Source organism: Pan paniscus, chromosome 23 (assembly GCF_029289425.2).
Source record: "Pan paniscus chromosome 23, NHGRI_mPanPan1-v2.0_pri, whole genome shotgun sequence".
NCBI lineage: Eukaryota > Metazoa > Chordata > Mammalia > Primates > Hominidae > Pan > Pan paniscus.
Genome location: NC_085927.1, coordinates 31,312,132 through 31,332,123, shown reverse-complemented (window position 1 = coordinate 31,332,123; position 19,992 = coordinate 31,312,132). Strand labels below are relative to the sequence as shown.

At 46.3% G+C, this 19,992-nt stretch overlaps 1 protein-coding gene across 2 annotated transcripts in view; it reads left to right on the top strand.

Annotated features, from left to right (window-relative positions):
- The window catches only part of MAPK1 (mitogen-activated protein kinase 1), a 107,252-nt gene that overhangs the window by 80,840 nt on the left and 6,420 nt on the right, over positions 1 to 19,992 (top strand). Inside the window, exons 7-8 of one of the 2 annotated variants that reach the window (XR_010111784.1) lie at positions 13,745 to 15,076; positions 17,254 to 17,470. Coding sequence is in view for 1 of the 2 variants with exons in the window: in XM_034948791.4 (XP_034804682.1) it covers positions 13,745 to 13,854; positions 17,412 to 17,528 (227 nt within the window). In the remaining variant the exon portion in view is untranslated. Of the gene's footprint in view, positions 1 to 13,744; positions 15,077 to 17,253; positions 17,538 to 19,992 lie in introns of those variants that run through there. The other variant, XM_034948791.4, reaches the window with a different exon arrangement.

Genomic DNA, 19,992 nt, shown 5'->3' with positions numbered 1-19,992 from the left:
TGTTAGAAATTTAGCTATTTCTAACTTCCTATTTTATCTGTATGTGTTTATCTATACGTGCATATGAATATATGTGTATATGTATATTTAACAACTGTCTACTTAAATGTTGAATTGGTTTTATGTATTGACCTGAGTGAAGGTTGAGAAATACTTGGTTGTTTAGAAATGAATTTCTTTTGAAAATGGGAGAAATTTTCTTTTAATCTTTCATATAAAGGTAGAAGAATTTCATCATTGTAAACAGTTAAGAAGTATGGGAGGAATGGTAAGGGAGTAAGATACTGATCACCAGGATCCCACAGTAACCTTTCACTTTTTTTGCACTAATGTGTGCAAGCTTCTGTGTGGTTGTAATTATATAATGTATTTTGGTTTTGGGGTGTTTTGTGGGTTTTTTTTGTTTCTTTGTTTTTTGTGTTTTTTTTTTTTTTGAGACAGAGTCTCGCTCTGTCGCCCAGGCTGGAATACAGTGGCGTGATCTCGGCTCACTGCAAGCTCCGCCTCCCGGGTTCACACTATTCTCCTGCCTCAGCCTCCCAAGTAGCTGGGACTACAGGCGCTCGCCACCACCCCTGGCTAATTTTTTGTATTTTTAGTAGAGACGGGGTTTCCCCATGATAGCCAGGATGGTCTCGATCTCCTGACCTTGTGATCTGCCCACCTTGGCCTCCCAAAGTGTTGGGATTACAGGCATGAGCCACCGTGCCTGACCGGTTTTTGGGGGTTGGGTTTTTTTTTTTTTTTTTGGAGACGGATTTGGCTCTATCACCCAGGCTGGAGCACAGTGGCACAATCTGGGCTTACTGTGGCCTCCACCTCCCAGGCTCAAGCCATCCTCCCACCTCAGCCACCTGAGTAGCTGGGACTACAGGTAGGTAGTCCCACCTCAGCCATCTGAGTAGCTGGGACTACCTGTGCCACCATGCCCAGCTAATTTTTGTATTCTTTGTAGAGACAGGGTTTCGCCGTGTTGCCCAGGATGATCCCAAAGTCTTGAGCTCAAGCTATCTGCTCACCCTGGGCTTCTGAAGAGTTAGGATTACAGGTGTGAGCAACCACACCCGGCCTGTAATGTATTTTGATGGTAGGATATTTTTAGCTAGAATGTCACATGCATAATACATGTTACTGATTAGATTTGCTTGTATATTATACCACCTAAGCATGTTACCTAAATGTTACTAAATGTTATTTCCTGAGTCACTTTTTTAAAGAGCTGCATAAGCAACAAAGCTGCATCATTAGGCCTGGTAATGTGGCTCATGCCTGTGATCCTAGCCCATTGGGAGGTCAACGCAGGAGGATCGCTTGAGGCCAGGAATTTGAGACCTGCCTGGACAACATAGTAAGACCCCATCTCTACAAGATTAAAAACTTAAAATTCAGCCGAGTGTAGTAGTACCTGCCTGTAGTCTGAACTACCTGAGGAACTGAGGAGGGAGGATTGCATGAGCCCAAGGAGGTCAAAGCTGCTGTTAGCCGTGATTGCATCATTGCACTCCACGCTGACGGTGACACTCTTATCTCTTAAAAACAAAAACAAAAACAAAACTGTAATAAATAGGCCTACTCCCAGACGTTCCTCTCCTGTTTGTTTCCTTACTCTTGTCTGTAGTTAATCATGATTTGCATCAAACTATTTCTGATTCTTTTTTTATGCTTATTTTCATTTTCATTTTTTTTTTCTTTCTTTTTTTTCTGAGATGGCGTCTCACTCTGGCGCCCAGGCTAGAGTGCAGTGGTGTGAACTTGGCTCACTGCAACCTCTGCCTCCCAGGTTCAAGCAATTTTCTGCCTCAGCCTCCCGAGTAGCTGGGATTACAGGCGCCCGCCACCACGCCTGGCTAATTTTTGTATTTTTAGTAGAGGCAGGGTTTCACCATCTTGGCCAGGCTGGTCTTGAACTCCTGACCTCATGATCCACCCGTCTCAGCCTGAGCCACTGTGCCTGGCTGCTTATTTTCATTTTCTTTTTTCTCCCCTCCCTTCTCCTCCTTTCTTTCTTCCTTTCTTTCTTTCAAGTTTCACTTCTATCGCCCAGCAGGCTGGAGTGCAGTGGCGTGATCTTGGCTCACTGCAACCTCTGCCTCCCGAGTTCAAGTGATTCTCCTGCCTCAGCCTCCCAAGTAGCTGGGATTACAGGCATGCGCCACCACGCCCAGCTAATTTTGTATTTTTAATAGAGATGGGGTTTTACCATGTTGGTCAGGCTGGTCTCAAACTCCTGATCTCAGGTGATCCACCTGCCTCAGCCTCTCAAAGTGCTGGGATTACAGGCGTGAGCCACAGTGCCCGGCCTTCATTTTGTTTTTTTGTTTTTATTTTACTTTTTTTTGAGACAGAATTTCACTCTTGTTGCCCAGGCTGGAGTGCAGTGGTGCGATCTTTTCTCACTGCAACCTCCACCTCCCAGGTTCAAGCGATTCTCCTGCCTCAACCTCCCAAGTAGCTGGGATTATAGGCATATGCCACCATGCCTGGCTAATTTTTTTGTATTTTTAGTAGGGATGGGGTTTCGTCACAGTGGCCAGGCCGTTCTCAATCTCCTGACCTCAGGTGATCTGCTTCCTCGGCCTCCCAAAGTGCTGGGATTAACAGGCATGAGCCACCGCACCTGGCCTTACTTTGTTTCTTTTGAGATGGGGTCTTACTCTGTTGCCCAGGCTGGAGTACAATGGCGTGATCACGGCTCACTTCAGCCTCGACCTCCCTGGGCTCAAGCGATCTGCCCACCTCAGCCTCCTGAGTATCTGGGACCACAGGCGCATGTCACCACGCCCAGCTAATTTTTTGTATTTTTCATAGAGACAGTATTGCGTCACATTGCCAGACTGGTCTTGAATTCCTGGGCTCAAGCAATCTACCCTCCTTGGCCTCCCAAAATATTGGGATTACAGGCTGGGCATGGTGGCTCACGCCTATAATCCCAGCACTTTCAGAGGCCGAGGCGGGCGGATCATGAGGTCAGGAGATCGAGACCATGGTGAAACCCCGTCTCTACTAAAAATACAAAATAATTAGACGGGCGTGGTGGTGGGAGCCTGTAGTCCCAGCTACTCAGGAGGCTGAGGCAGGAGAATGGCATGAACCCAGGAGGGAGAGCTTGCAGTGAGCCGAGATGGTGTCACTGCACTCCAGCCTGGCCGACAGAGCGAGACTCCGTCTCTAAATAAATAAATTAATTAAATAAATAAATAAATAAATAAATAAATAAAAATTTTTAAAAATTAGCTGGGTGTGGTGGCAGGTGCCTGTAATCCCAGCTACGCAGGAGGCTGAAGTGGGAGAATCGCTTGAACCCGGGAGGTGGAGGTTGCAGTGAGGCGAGATTGCACCATTGCACTCCAGCCTGGGCAACAGAGCAAGATATGGAAAGATGTTAGACCTACAAATGCCAGTGGTATGAACATTCACACAATCCTGTGACGCAGGTACTATCAACAATCGTCTATAAAAGAAAACTGACTGGGTGCAGTGGCTCATGCCTATAATCCGAGCACTTTGGGAGGCTGAGGCAGGAGGACTGCTTGAGCCTAGGAGTTCAAGACCAGCCTAGGCACCATAGTGAGAACCCATCTCTACAAAAAATACAAAAATTAGCCAGATGTGGTGGTGCATGCCTATAGTCCCAGCTACTTAGGAGGCTGAAGTAGGAGGACTGCTTGAGCCTGGGAGTTTGAGGTTGCAGTGAGCTATGATCATGCCACTGCACTCCAGCCTGGGTGACAGAGCAAGACTCCATCTCAAAAGAAAACCAAACAAAAACACAATCTAAAAGTAGAGACGGGGTTTCACCATGTTAGCCAGGATGGTCTCGATCTCCTGACCTCCTGATCTGCCTGCCTCGGCCTCCCAAAGTGCTAGGATTACAGGCATAAGCCACTGAGCCCGGCCTAATTTTTTTTTATTTTTAGTAGAGACGGGGTTTCATCATGTTGGTCAAGCTGGTCACGAACTCCTGACCTCAGTTGATCCACCTGCCTTGGCCTCCCAAAGTGCTGGGATTACAGGTGTGAGTCACTGCACCCGGCCTCTAGTTGTTAAAGAGTGACTACATAGTGTTCCCTTGTAGGGATGACCCATAAGTGTCCTTCAGCCAGACTCACATTGGACATTAAAGTTTACATCAGTTACCTATTGCTGCATTAAAAAAACACTCCAAAACTCAGGCTTGAAATAACAGCCATGCATTTGTTCATGAGTCCATTGGGCTGGCACAGCTGGGTAGTTCTGCTGAGCCCGCCTGGGTTCAGCCATGCACTGCAGTCATCTGCTGGCTCCCTTCACCATCCCTCAATTGTGGTGGTTTAACGTCTTAACAGTTGGTCCTTCCTACAGTTGCCTCTTTATCCTAAAGTAGACTAGACTCGGTGGCTTCTCATGATGGCAGAAATATTCCAAAAGAGCAAGAGCCTATGCTGCAAGGTCTCTTGGAACCAAATCTCAGAACATCACTTCAACAGTTGTACCATGTTTTTTTGTTGTTGTTTTGAGACAAGGTCTTACTCTGCCACTCAGGCTGGAGTGTGGTGGCACAGTCTCGGCTCACTGCAACCTCCGCCGCCTGGGCTCAAGCAATCCTCTGCCTCAGTCTCTTGAATAGCTGAGACCACAAGTACGTGCCGCCATGCGTGGCTAATTTTTTTTTTTTTTTTTTTTTTGAGACAGCGTCTTGCTCTGTCTCCCAGGCTGGAGTGCAGTGGCACGATGTTGGCTCACTGCAACCTCTGCCTCCCAGGTTCAAGCAATTCTCCCACCTCAGCCTCCTGAATAGCTGGGATTACAGGTGCGTGCCACCACACCTGGCTAATTTTTGCTTTTTATGTATGTATGTATTTATTTATTTATTTATTTATTTTCGAGACAGAGTCTTACTCTGTCACATAGGCTGGAGTGCAGTGGCGCGATCTCGGCTCACTGCAACCTCTGCTTCCCAGGTTCAAGCAACTCTCCTGCTTCAGCCTCCCGAGTAGCTGGGATTATAGGCACACGTCACCATGCCCAGCTAATTTTTGTATTCTTAATAGAGACGGGGTTTCACCATGTTGGCCAGGCTGGTCTCGAACTCTTGACCTCGTGATCTGCCCACCTTGGCCTCCCAAGGTGCTGGGATTACAGGCGTGAGCACCGCACCCAGCACTGTTATTTTTCTTTTCTTTTTTTTCTTTTTTTTTTTTTTTTTGAGAGGGAGTCTCACTCTGTCGCCCAGGCTGGAATGCAGTGGTGCAATCTCGGCTCACTGCAGCCTCTGCCTCCCAGGTTCAAGCAATTCTCCTGCCTCAGCCTCCCTAGTAGCTGGGGCTACAGGCGCGCACCGCCACACCTGGCTAATTTTTTGTATTTTTAGCCAAGATATTGGCCATGTTGGCCAGGATGGTCTTGATCCCATGACCTCGGGATCCACCCGCCTTGGCCTCCAAAAGTGCTGGGATTACAGGCATGAGCCACCACATCTAGCCAGTTGTTTTTTTTTTTTTTTTTTTTTTTTTTGAGACGGAGTCTCACTCTGTCGCCCAGGCTGGAGTGCAGTGGCGCGATCTCGGCTCACTGCAAGCTCCGCCTCCCGGGTTCACGCCTTTCTCCTGCCTCAGCCTCCCGAGTAGCTGGGACTATAGGCGCCCGCTACCACGCCCGGCTAATTTTTTGTATTTTTAGTAGAGACGGGGTTTCACCGTGTTAGCCAGGATGGTCTCGATCTCCTGACCTCGTGATCCGCCCGCCTCGGCCTCCCAAAGTGCTGGGATTACAGGCGTGAGCCACCGCGCCCGGCCTAGCCAGTTGTTTTTATATTTTTAAGAAAACATACATAAATTCATTCTTTCAGTGGATAGATTTGAGTATCTGTTTGGTGCCATCAAGGCTTCTAAGGCCCTGGACATACATAGTACCAGCAATAAGAGGGATTAAGAACCTGTTTGGAGATGGGAAGTCTGAGGACTCATTAAAAAAAAAGAGAGAGAGAGCTTTCTTACAGAACTGATAGTCTAGATTTGTCAGGGAATGAATGGAAGACCTCAGGGAACTCAAGAGATTAAAAAACTTACAAGCTAGAATTTTTAATGAGAGTTCACAGAAAAGGAAGTTGAAACAGCTCTTAAATATATAAAAGGTACTCATGTTTACTCATTATACAAGATACAAACATTGAAAAGTCAGTAATTCTTTTTTTTTTTTAACGCCTTCCTCAACAGAGTAGCAGACATCAAAGTTTGACACCCTACTGTGTGGTCAAGGCTGTGGGGAAAAGGGTGTTTTCAGAGAGAGCTGGTGGAGTGTAAACTGGTTGAGTCTCTGTAGAGGACAGTCTGGCAATTCTGTCACATGTCTTTTGTTCCAGCAATTCTGGGTATTGAACTTTTAGGTCTGCCAACCAAATGGGGGAGTGGCATTTAATTTGTTTTTCTGTAATTAAGAGTGAGATTGAAATTTTTTCATGTTTGTTGGAAATTTTTGATTGCTGTATCCCTTAAACCGGCAGTATTGTAGATTTTTCTTTAAAGGAGTCTTAGCTTACGATTCTCTCAAATGACTTCAGTGAGGGAGAAGAAATTATTATTCAGCAGATGGTACTGGGCTAGTTGAATAGCTATTTGGAGGAAAATCAATTTAAATCATTACACATCAAAATGAATTCTAAAAGAATTGATACTTATTTAAAATTTATATCATGAGAAACTAACAGTAGAGTATTCAGTATTTTTCTGATCTCTGCATGGAGAAAGACTTCCTATGTTTTAAAACAAACATCAAGGAAAGAGAGACATATAAAAGTTTAAAAGCTAAATAAAATTAGATTAGGTGTGGACAATAGGTCTAAAATGTTCTAAATTGAGTAACACTGGACCTTCTCCTAACTGTTCTGTAGAAGGCAGCAAAGTACAGTGGTTATACCCGGTGCTCTGGAGTCCGCCTCCTGAGTTCAAACTAGGGTTCTGCTACTTGGATTTTTGACTTTGGACAAGTTATTTAAGCTGTTTCATGATTTCCTCAACCCTAAATTGAGACAATTTGTAGTTCCCACCTCATAGGATAATTAAAAGAGTTAAGGAATTATTGTTAACTTTAGATTCATTATTAATATTATTAGTATCTAAAGAGCAGAGACAAATCTAAGACCACAGTGTATAAATAAATGAGCAAAGGACAAGAACACACAGTCTACAGGAAATACTGAGATGAGGAAAACTATAGGAGGAGCAGTTTGGGTGACAGCAGTTGAGAATTTGGTTTAGTCTGTTTAATTTAAGGCACCTGTTAGGCATTAGAAACAACCTAAGTGCCAAATGTTAATCAAATGGCTGAGTAAATTATGAGACATCTACTTAAAGGAATATTTTAAGGCCGCTAAAAGTGATTTTTTTACAAAGTTTTGATAGTGGGGGAAAATGCTAATGAACAGTATTTACTAAGGGAAAATAAAACAGCATTTGTCATACGTAATATGATTTCAGCCTTCTACAAGAAAATGCATAGAAAAGAATTCAACAACATATGTGAAAAGATAAGCAGTGGTTACCATTGAATGATGGTGCTTGGGGAGCAAGGGAATGTGGGTGAGTCATTCACACAGACCAGAAGGCCGGGTTTGGTGGGTCAGCCGTCTGAGGTCTTTTCAGTTCCACAGTTCCACATAACAAGAACTTACTGGCCCAAGAAAGAGCTTTATTGGCTCTGATAACTGAAAAGTTCAGTCACATGTGGATTGATGGGCACAGACACTGTGTCTAGAATCTGGACTTCTTTATCATCCAGTTTTGCCTTGCTCTGGGCTGTCTGTCAGTCAGCCTCTCTTTTCATGATGAGAGTAAGACACTTGACCTGATCACTGCAGCCAGGACTTAGGCTGACTCTCATCACCTCTTTGTGCTCAGCTTGGATGCCATGCCTATCCCTGAGCAGTCACTGTGGCCAAGGGGACTCAGGTGAATATGGCCCAGTGAGTGTCACCATTCCGACAGCACAGCCCAGGAGCGTGGGCAAGCCTGAGCGCTCCCCTATAGCAAACACGGTTGGATGGATTAGAGGGGCAGTGGATGCTGGTGGGCACAACCAGCAGGTGATCCCGAGAGTGAAGGAAGATAAGGAATTCTATTTTCTCCCCCCACCCCCACCCCCGCCTTTTTTTTTTTCCTGAAGAGACCGGGTTCTCCCTCTGTTGCCCAGGCTGGAAGGCTGGAGTGCAGTGGCACAATCACAGCTCACTGCAGCCTCGAACTCCTGGGCTCAGGCAAGCACCATGCCTGGCTAATTTAAATAAATAAATTTTGTAGAGATGGGGTCTCACTATGTTTCCCAGTCCTGTCTTGAACTCCTGGACTCAAGGGATCCTCCTGCCACTACCACACCCGGACCCCCCCCCCCGCCCCCCTTTTTTTTTTTTTTTTTTTTTTTTGAGATGGAATCTCACTCTGTCGCCCAGGCTGGAGTGCAGTGGCGAGATCTCGGCTCACTGCAAGCTCTACCTCCCAGGTTCACGCCATTCTCCTGCCTCAGCTTCTGGAGTAGCTGGGACTACAGGCACCCACCACTATGCCCAGCTAATTTTTTGTATTTTTTAGTAGAGACGGGGTTTCACCGTGTTAGCCAGGATGGTCTTGATCTCCTGACCTCGTGATCTGCCTGCCTCAGCCTCCCAAAGTGCTGGGATTACAGGCGTGAGCCACCACTCCTGGCCCCCACTTTTTTTTTTTAATTAAAAAACGCAATTTCTATAAGAAGTCTGTCTCCATTTCTCAGATAACCTAATGTTTGAAAACCTTGCCGACTTTATTACACATATAGATACATACATTGATTGTAAATGGAATCATAGGCTATATATTTTATTACCTACACAGACTTGGATTTATTGATCTACAGCTTGGTCACCCTCAGCTCAAGATAGCTTTAGGAGGTATTTAACCTGTGGTCTTTTAAATCTTGCAAGAGATTGAAAAGATAGAAGAATGAGATTGTGGCCGGGTGCGGTCACTCATGCCTGTAATCCCAGCACTTTGGGAGGCCGAGGCAGGTGGATCACTTGAGCCCAGGAGTTCGACACCAGCCTGAGCAACATGGCAAAACCCCGTCTCTGCCAAAAATACAAAAATAAGCCTGATGTGGTGACACACACCTGTAATCCCAGCTACTCGGGAGGCTGAAGTAGGAGGATCGCTTGAACCCAGGAGGTAGAGATTGCAGTGATCCGAGATCAGGCCACTGGATTCCATCCTGGGCAACAAAGTGAGACCCTGTCTCAAAAAAAAAAAAAAAATAGAAGAAGAAGAAGAAGAGTGAGATTGTGAGAAGTTGGAGAACACAAACCTTCAGCCAGTGATGGAATAGGGACAAAGAAAAGAAACTAGTGCCATGTGATATCACAGAAGCAGAAGATGGCATTTTGAGAAAGTAGGCATGCACAACAGTGTCCATGCAGCAGAGAGGTCTAGCAAGATATAGATTGGAAAATGTGGGTTGATTTTCCAATGAGGGGCTTGTTGGTGACCATGCAAGAGGAGTTGAAACAGTGAATGGAAGTGAGAAATTTGAAATGGAAAGTGGAGACAGAAACGACTGGTCCACATGAGGGGAAGGGGTTGTGGACCAGGCCACAAGTTGGGGAGAATTGACTTTGAGTAGAGAGAGGATATCTTTCTTGGCAGTGTCAGTAAGGATGTGTGTGAATCTGGCTAGGAGGGAATTCCGCGAAGATCACTCTTGGGTGCCTCAGTTTTCTCTGTAGCACCCTCAAGAAGATATGCTGAGAGTAATGAGGGTCAGTTAGCAAGAAGGTCATGATTCAAGCTGTGCAAGTTGGGTGAAATCTGAGAGTAGAGGAGGGGACTGACCAAGGCTTTCCAGAAGCTGTTGAGGGCCTTGATGAGGCTGAAAATCTTGAGTTTTTGTAGCAGGGTAGTTACTGATAGTGTGCGCCTTAAACACCTGAGATCCCCAGGATCCTTTCAGGGTGCCCACAAGGTTAAAGCTGTTTTAATAATCTTCTTAAAGAGTTACTCACACTGCTCTCTATGTTGCCATCAGCACTTGTGGCACAGGAGCAATGGTGAGCAGAGTCCCCAGCACCACAGCCAGGTCAAGGCGGTGGAACTAGAGAGGTTACTGAGCTCTGCACTGCCACACCCCCACTGCTCAAAACCAGTGCCAGTAAAAAGTACTCACCATATTAAATCCATCCTTAATACATGTCTTCACGATGTCTGTGTGACAAACACATATAGCATTTCTGCTGCATACTGAATGCAGTGATTTTCTCAGGGAAAAGCACTTACGTAACTATTTGAGCTATGAGCAGAATTAACTGGTTTTTAAATCGTCCCTCAGTTTTGATGAGTATAAAGAGTTCTGAGATCAGAAAGTTTGAGAAGCACTGTTGCACTGGCACACTTTGCACAGTTCAGTCTTTTCTCTGGCCCCGCACAGAAACATGAGTTGAGGATGGAAGTGACAGGTTGCAGCATTGATTCAGGGTCAGAGTTTCACGAGGCAGGCAAGATAGACATGAAGAGGCACTGTGGAGAGCCAGTCAAGGCTTTCCCCAGGTCCAGGACAGGGCAAGAAGGAAAAAAGGATGATGGATTAGAAGAAAGGGTTGGAATCAGGTTGTTACATACTATTTGAAGTTAAAGAGAAGGGCCAGGCTGGCCAGGCGCGGTGGCTCACACCTGTAATCCCAGCACTTTGGGAGGCCAAGGCGGGTGGATCACGAGGCCAGGAGTTTGAGAACACGCTGGCCAACATGGTGAAACCCCCGTCTCTACTAAAAATACAAAAAATTAGCCTGGCGTGGTGGCAGGCACCTGTAATCCCAGCTACTCGGGAGGCTGAGGCAGGAGAATCGCTTGAACCCAGGAGGTGGAGGTTGCAGTGAGCCGAGACAGCGCCACTGCACTCCAGCCTGGGCAACAGAGTGAGACTCCCGTTTCAAAAAAAAAAGACAAGGGCCAGGCACAGTGGCTCACACCTGTAATCTCAGCACTTTGGGAGGCTTAGGCAGGAGGATCACTTGAGCCCAGGAGTTCAAGACCAGCCTGGGCAACATAGTGACTCCCCATCTCTACAGAAAAATTAATTTAAAAAAATTAGCTGGGTGTGGTAACATGTGCCTGTAGTACCAGCTACTCGAGAGGCTGAGGCAGGAGGATTGCTTGAGCCCAGGAGTTCAAGGCTGCAGTAAGCTATGATCATGCCACTGCACTCCAGCCTGGGCCATAGAACAAAATCCAAACTCTGTTTTAAAAAACACAGAAAGAGAAAATGTAGCATTCTGGAAGGCACTAGGGAAAGCCAGGATTTGTGGTCAGGTGTAATACTAGCCTCAAAGGGACTTCCAGTCTTTTAGGGGAAATAAAACCTGTATCCAAGTAAGCATCCACACAGGCAGCCATGATTCACACCATCTGAGTGTTACCAATGAATGCCCATGTGGCGTGGGAGGAGGGAGTCTGGACATTCTTGACTGTGGGATCCGCACCTGCCAGCTGCTTCCCAGTTCTCTCCTTTTCTCCTTCTGTAGCTATGAATAATGTAGAAATAGCACTTGCAGTAACAGAAGGCTGGAGATCTAGCTACTTTTCAAGTAGCAAATCTTTTTTTAAAAAGCTGTCTTCTTTGAAATTTATGCCTGGAGGTTTAAGGGCCTAGAATTTATTTAACTTTAAGGAACTAATGGATCTATTTTAGAAATGCTTAAGCTGCAAAACATCCAGTTGGCTTGGAGTGCCTGTCTACTTAATACTAACAAGTTTGAGTAGGACCCTTCTGCCCCCAATGGTTTAGAAGTAATACTGTTAGAATCTCATTGTGGTCCAGGCCTTCTGGACTTTTCTTAGCACAGACAGTATCTAATTGGGTGAAAAGCCAAATGACTTAATCTAGTTTCAAGAAAGTCCTTGAGAAAATGTCTGTGAGTTCTATGTGGGGAGGGCTGGTTGGGAGCAGGAAGCAAAGTAGGATTTATTACCTATATTATAGACCACAGGAATCTTTTTTTTTTTTTTGAGACGGAGTCTCGCTCTGTCGCCCAGGCTGGAGTGCAGTGGTGCAATCTTGGCTCACTGCAAGCTCCGCCTCTCGGGTTCACGCCATTCTCCTGCCTCAGCCTCCCAAGTAGCTGGGACTACAGGCGCCCGCCACCATGCCCGGCTAATTTTTTTTGCATTTTTGGTAGAGACGGGGTTTCACCGTGTTAGCCAGGATGGTCTCGATCTCCTGACCTTGTGATCCGCCGGCCTTGGCCTCCCAAAGTGCTGGCATTACAGGCGTGAGCCCCCGCGCCCAGCCAACCACAGGAATCTTAAGATTTGGCAAGGGTTGTGTGTCTTGTACACATATCTACAAGTGTTCCTTGGAAGTAGGATTTGAACCAGAGATTCCTGGGTTCTTGACCATCATGCGTCTTTGTCCTGACCCTTGAGAGGGCCACTTCCTAAACCTAGCCAGTTTGTGTGCCCACAGACCCAGGGTCACAGCTGCAGGCATGACCACCTCTTCTACTGCGCAGACACTCCTTCAGTCACAGCAAAACCTGTCTGGATTCTCTACTCTGAAAAGTTATCTAGGCTATAAAACAAAATATCATTATTCCATAATTTCCTAAAGTGCACTTGTATGTATTGAAAAGATTATAGATAGAAACATACATAACTTTTAAATGTTTTCTATGCGGAATTTCTCATTATGTCCAGCATGTGGTTTACCATGTTTATCATCTCCTGTTGTCTTAAGGTCAGGGGTTGCAACAAGGGAGGTCAAAATTGGGGGCCGGGGCTGAGCACAAATACACACCCACAGCCCTTCAGTGACCTCAGGCAGCAAGATGCCTCCCACCTCCCCCCAACACCCAAGCAATCCCTTCGGAAGGTCTACTGATTGTTCTTAAGGGTTAGGAAACATTTTCTTAGTAAATAGTGAAAACTTACTTTTTGAAAGTAGTGGCTAGAAGTGATTCCTTAAACTGATCATGAGTATTAAATTGTACCAAATTTTACGTGATTGTTTATCATTCTAGGAATGGTGAGAAGGGACATACAATTAAATTTTAAAATGTTTTAAGAAGAAATAATGATATTTTATCATTCTACTTTGAGGGCTTAATAGTATGTGCTAATTTGCAGATGGATGAAGTTGACCTTTACCTACAAATAACCTAATAAGAAATGATCATTGCTGGCCGGGCGCGATGGCTCACACCTGTAATCCCAGCACTTTGGGAGGCTGAGGTGGGCGGATCACGAGGTCAGGAGATTGAGACCATCCTGGCTAACACGGTGAAACCCCATCTCTACTAAAAATACAAAAAATTAGCCGGGTGTGGTGGCGGGCGCCTGTAGTCCCAGCTACTCAGGAGGCTGAGGCAGGAGAATGGCATGAACCCAGGAGGCGGAGCTTGCAGTGAGCCGAGATCGCGCCACTGCACTCCAGCCTGGGCGACAGAGCGAGACTCCGTCTCAAAAAAAAAAAAAAAAAAAGAAATGATCATTGTCAGAAAAGACGCTTCATTAAGTAGTGCCAGTGTTTTTGTTTTGTTTTTGTTTTTGTTTGCGGTCTGCAATTGTCAGATGGTTGGTCCCTATGTTCACAGTCTCAGGAGGCTTGGAGATATAGTCAGCACCCTTTGTGCTGGCTGCTCTCTCCGTAGTCATGCTTAGCTCAGTTATTTTGTGGGTAAGTTACTTAAACAGGAAATTGAAGTATTTCTGTGACTACTTCTGCTCTCACTACTGCAAAACCTTTCTCTTTATAGCTCTGGACTTATTGGACAAAATGTTGACATTCAACCCACACAAGAGGATTGAAGTAGAACAGGCTCTGGCCCACCCATATCTGGAGCAGTATTACGACCCGAGTGACGAGGTAAGAGCTCATGTTCCTGGCTGCTGCTTCAGGGACATAGATCAGCCAGCAGTGGACCAACCATATCTTGCTTAGATTTTCCTGAGATATACCTGCTGCCATACCCGGTTCTTCCAACAAGCCCACCTTTGCCTTGAGGACGAGTGCTGTGGGGCACAGCTTGAAATCCCTCCCCCCGTAACTCTCTGTCTATCTCAGAAGACTTCCTCCAGGCCACCTGCAACAGGTAGGGGCGGGGTAAACGCATGTATAAAGGGGACAGCTGCACCAGTATGGAGCACAGAGGGCATGGGTCTGAGACTGGAGGCCATTGTCATGGTGTGACAGGAAGAGACACCTGAAGTGAAGTGCTGGCCCTGAGGATGGCCAGGGTGGAGAGGAGGTGGGCAGCCTGCTGACAGGGACAGCACACAGAGTGGGGAGGGAAGTCAACTTGGACAGTTTCCACTGTGGCTTGGCGACTCCATGTCGGGTGTGCTATTCCCTAGAGACAAGGTCACGAGAGCCTGTTGTAAGAAGTGATGAGGCCAGAGTGGATATGGCAGCTCTTCAGAGCAGGCAGGGCATTCAGGTAGAAGATGCTGCATGTCATGTTCTCCCCAAGACAGTCCTAGTGCCTTGGCTCTCTGGTTTCTCTGGGATTCAATTTTAACTTTATTCTCTGGAGGATAACAAAGAAAAATGAAATATGAACCAAAAGTTTGGATTGTTGTAGTTGAGGCTCATATGCACAGAGAATAGTCTTTACCCTCCTATTTTTGAAAGAATCAGCTTTCCCTTCCACATCCATCTCTCTACCTCCAACAACAAGTGAGGCAGTTTGTGAAATACCTACAACGTAGCCAGTAACACAGAATAGGAGAGAATACAGGTTTGGGGCTCTTTCAAGCTTAGTGGGCTGGAGATTTCCCAAGCTTCCGAGTCCAAATCAGCTGGCTGGGGTGGTGGGTGATGCGTGTAGGACACCTCCTGTGATCCCAGATGCATAGCCCCTCCTTTGGGCTGAGCTATTTATTCTTCTGGACATGAGTCCTTCTCCCCTTTCAGATGGCCAAAGCTTAGTGCAGAGTTTGGGGTCTGTGCTTCCTCCCCCTAAAGGCCCCATGTGAGGATTACATGGGTGAGAGGTGAGATTCTAGGTATTCACTGATTGACAGCTGGTATTATCATCAGCTTAGTTCTGTAACATTGCATTAGTTCACGGGCATTTAAAAATCAAAATGTGGCCAGGCATGGTGGCTCACACCTGTAGTCCCAGCTATTCAGAAGGCTGAGGTGGAAAGATCTCTTGAGCCCAGGAGATCGAGGTTTCAGTGAGCTGTGATCACACCACTGCACTCCAGCTTCGGTGACAGAGCAAAACTCTTTCTCTAAAAAATAATAATCATTGTTTGTCACTGAGTGTGTATGGGGTTCTTTGATCTAAATAGACAGTTTATATTTTACTTAAATAGCTTTCTGGAGTATGGTTAAAAATTAAAATGGGGGCTGGGCGCAGTGGCTCACGCCTGTAATCCCAGCACTTTGGGAGGCCGAGGCAGGAGGATCACTTGAGGTCAGGAGTTCGAGCCCAGCCTGGCCAACATGGGGAAACCCCGTCTCTACTAAAAATACAAAAATAGCTGGGCGTGGTAGTGCATGTTTGTAATCCCAGCTACTCTGGAGGCTGAGGCATAAGAATTGCTTGACCCCGGGAGGCGGAGGTTGCAGCGAGCCAAGATCATGCCAGTGCACACCAGCCTAGGCAATAGAATGAGACTCAGTCTCAAAAAAAAAATTGGGGCCAGGTATGGTGGCTCACACTTGTAATCACAGCACTTTGGGAGGCCAAGGTTGGTGGATCACCTGAGGTTAGGAGTTCAAGACCAGCCTGGCCAACATGGTGAAACCCTGTCTCTACTAAAAATACAAAAATTAGCCAAGTGTGGTGCCAGGCGCCTATAATCCCAGCTACTCCGGAGGCTGAGGCAGGAGAATCGCTTGAATCCAGGAGGCAGAGGTTGCAGTGAGCCGGGATTGTACCACTGCACTCCAGCCTGGGCAACAAAGCGAGGTTTTGTATCAAAAAAAAAAGAGAAAAGCAAACTTGTAAGAAAATACAGGAGAGATTTTTTTCATACTACAAAGATGTAGCTTTATAATCTTGTTACAGTTACTAACATTTTGGAGTATTTCCTTCTCAGTCTTATATTTCTGTATCTAAATTTTAAAAATAAAATAGTTTTCATTCTCTTGACACAACATAGGCATTTTCCTATTAATCTTCCTTGCAGCTTAATTTTGTTTTCTTTTTTGAGATGGAGTCTTGCTCTGTCACCAGGCCAGGCTGGAGTACCGTGGTGTGATCTCAGCTCACTTCAACGTCCACCTCCCAGGTTCAAGCAATTCTCCTGCCTCAGCCTCTCAAGTAGCTGGGACTACAGGCACACACCACCACACCCAGCTAATTTTTGTATTTTTAGTAGAGACGGAGTTTCACTATGTTGGCCAGGATGGTCTCGATCTCTTGACCTCATGATCCACCTGCCTCGGTCTCCCAAAGTGCTGGGATTACAGGTGTGAGCCACCGTGCCTGGCCAGTTTTTTTTATTTTTCTTTGAGATGGAATCTTGCTCTGTTGCCTCGGCCAGAGTGCAGTGGCGCAATCTTGGCTCACTGCAACCTCCGCCTCCTGGATTCAAGCAATTCTCCTTCCTCAGCCTCCCGAGTAGCTGGGACGACAGGGGCCTGCCACCATGCCTAGCTAATTTTTGTGTATTTTTAGTAGAGATGGAGTTCCACTATGTTGGTCAGGCTGGTCTCATGATCCTGCCACCTTGGCCTCCCAACGTGCTGGGATTACAGATGTGAGCCACTGCGCCTGGCCTTGCAGCTTAATTTTTAACAGCTCTAAGATGTTTTTTCATACAAAGATACCATGATTTATTTAATGAAATGCATGTATTTTAGTATTATGGGTGTTGATTGGATAAACGTACCACCACCCCCACAGCAGCACATTTCTCTTATTTCGACATTCACTGCCTTAAAACATTTAAAAATTATTCTGGGATTTGTGGTAAGTTCAGAAAAACACTTGAAACAGATTCAGTTGCTCCCAGTCTAAGTGTTTATGAGAACTTGAGGAGTGTGGGCACAACTCTCAGTCTCTCTCTGTCACCCAGACTGGAGTGCAGTGGCACGATCTCAGCTCACTGCAACCTCTGCCTCCTGGGTTCAAGCGATTCTCCTGCCTCAGCCTCCTGAGTAGCTGAGATTATAGGCGTGCACCACCACACTCGGCTAATTTTTTGTATTTTTGGTAGAGACAGGGTTTCACCATGTTGGACCAGGCTGGTCTCGAACTCCTGACCTCAAGTGATCCGCCTGCCTCAGCCTCCCAAAATGCTGGGATTACAGGTGTGAGCCACCGCGCCCGGCCATCAACTCTTAAGTTTTTATGAGACATCAGTCCTGTTGTAAATTCAGAATCTGAGCAGTGGTCATTTTATGAATCAGTAAATTACTGCCTTACCCATAACAACTTTGACTGTTAAATGTTTTGTTTTCTTTTAAAGCCCATCGCCGAAGCACCATTCAAGTTCGACATGGAATTGGATGACTTGCCTAAGGAAAAGCTCAAAGAACTAATTTTTGAAGAGACTGCTAGATTCCAGCCAGGATACAGATCTTAAATTTGTCAGGTACCTGGAGTTTAATACAGTGAGCTCTAGCAAGGGAGGCGCTGCCTTTTGTTTCTAGAATATTATGTTCCTCAAGGTCCATTATTTTGTATTATTTTCCAAGCTCCTTATTGAAAGGTATTTTTTTAAATTTAGAATTAAAAATTATTTAGAAAGTTACATATATTCTCTTAGGAATCTCTCTCTCGTTTATTAGAAACTCCAAGTACCTCCTTTACTCTCAAGGGTAGTGAATGTGATTATTTGGAAACAACTTTTTCATATTCTAGATTGTTCATCTTTGGGTTCTCATCCGTTCCTTGCTGCCTGTCCAGAGCAGTTTCACAGTTACATGAGCATCTCTCTGGAAAGGGTTCGCCTCAGGACTCCCTCCCATGGAAAGCAGAGCCACCAGTTAAATAAATTTAGTATTAGAGTCCTCTGTGCCTGCCCCTTCAGAAACTCCTAGCTGGGACCTGGTTCTACAGTTGATGTCACATGCAAGGGGCCCAGACCCTGTTACCAGTTCAGACTAGCAGTGTAGGCTGGAGAGCTGGAGAAACTTCATCCAGGAGATGGAGGCTGGGCTGGCCAGTCAGGGGGATTTACATGGGCCTGCACAGAAGCTACATGTGCTTAGATCATAAGGGAAGGTGAACAATGTGACAATATTGGTAGATTTTAAAAATTGAGCAGGCCCAACACAATGGCTCATGCCTATAATCCCAGCACTTTGAGAGGCTGAGGGGAGAGGATCGCTTGAATCTCAGAGTCCAAGGCTGCAATGAGCTATGATTGTATCACTGCACTCCATCCTGGGTGAACTCTATGTCAAAAAAGAAAAGTATACAGGAAAAGAATGCAAATCTTGATTTTAGAGAGTATGTGACAAGAGGAGAGAGAACTGGACTTGTGTTTAGAACTCTATAGAAAGAAGCAGTGAATAAAGAATTGTGGGCCAGGTGCGGTGGCTCACACCTGTAATCCCAGCACTTTGGGAGGCCGAGGCGGGTGGATCACGAGGTCAGGAGATCGAGACCACGGTGAAACCCCGTCTCTACTAAAAATACAAAAAATTAGCTGGGCACAGTGGCAGGCGCCTGTAGTCCCAGCTACTCGGGAGGCTGAGGCAGGAGAATGGCGTGAACCCGGGAGGCGGAGCTTGCAGCAAGCCGAGATTGCGCCACTGCACTCCAGCCTGGGCGACAGAGCAAGACTCCGTCTCAAAAAAAAAAAAAAAAAAGAATTGTGAGCCAAGGTAGAAGCAGTTGCTGGGGAGATGCTTTGGACAGAACCGTGTTGCAGTTAGAGGCGTCCATTCCCCGTCAGTAAGAACAAAGAACCAAGTAGACATGAGCTGAGGACTGACATGACCAACTCAGCCTCCAAGCAGATAGCCCTGAAAGCCAGGCAGGGCAACAGAATGAGGAATTGGTAGGGAATAGACACTAGTAGTCTGGGGGCCAGAAAATGGTGTTTTCAAAAGTCTGACATCAAAGCAGGAGGGGTTGAAATGAGGGAATACTGGGTAGGAGATCAGCTAAGAACAAATGCCTGGTCTTCCATACCAAAGGGGCCGTAGCCTTGGACTAGAAATGAAGTGGTGAGAAGCGGCAAATTCAAGAGGAGGAGGAAAGGCAAAGTCTGAAAGACTCCAAGTTTTCTAAACCTACCAACTTGGGGGAGGCAGGGCTGCTGGCACTGTTAAGCCCTCACTTAGCCTGCTGTTAACACCAGACGCACACCAAAAGACGATCTCTCAAACCCAAGGGAAGTGTTGTGGAGTCACGCGAACAGGACGTGCAGTGGACTGCTAGCCATAAGCCTTGCGGAGTGACTGAGAAAGAAGCCTGTTATCAGCAGGGGCTGAGCTGGTTCATGTCTTCTGTTGCCCCATACACATGTGGCTCTCTAGTGGAGGAGGTGTTAGCCACAGTGATTTGCACAATCACTCACTGACAGAAAGCTGGGCCCCAGGATCCAACCATTTTCACACCTGCAGTCCCCACAGAACTTCCTTCCTGGCTCCTCTGTGAGGTGCTCACAGTGGAGCAATTGTCTCTGTTTCTCAAGAGTCCGTCCCTCTCCCTCCGTGAGGCTCCAGGACACACTCCCAGTGTCTGTACAAGGTCAGGTTAACTAGACCTTGGTCAGCCCGCTGCCTTTCCTCTACAGCAGCGGCGTGGGGTAGTCATAACAGACCTGGATGGCCTGTGAGGCCTGCCCTTCTGTGAAGAGCACTCTCTTGCCCTTTACAGAACCTAGAATATTGAGCTGAGCAACTTCTGTTGCTTTTCTTCCTTCACAGTTCCTTTCACAGTCATTTTCCCTCAGCCAGGTGGTGGCCTGTGAGCATCTCATCTCTGTCGCTTCAGGTCAGGCGGCAGTGCTGCCTGCTTAGTCTGCATTAGACACTAAGAGCAAACGCAGCAAGCAGGACCTAAACACAGCCTCAGAGGGGCCCATGTAGTAGGGG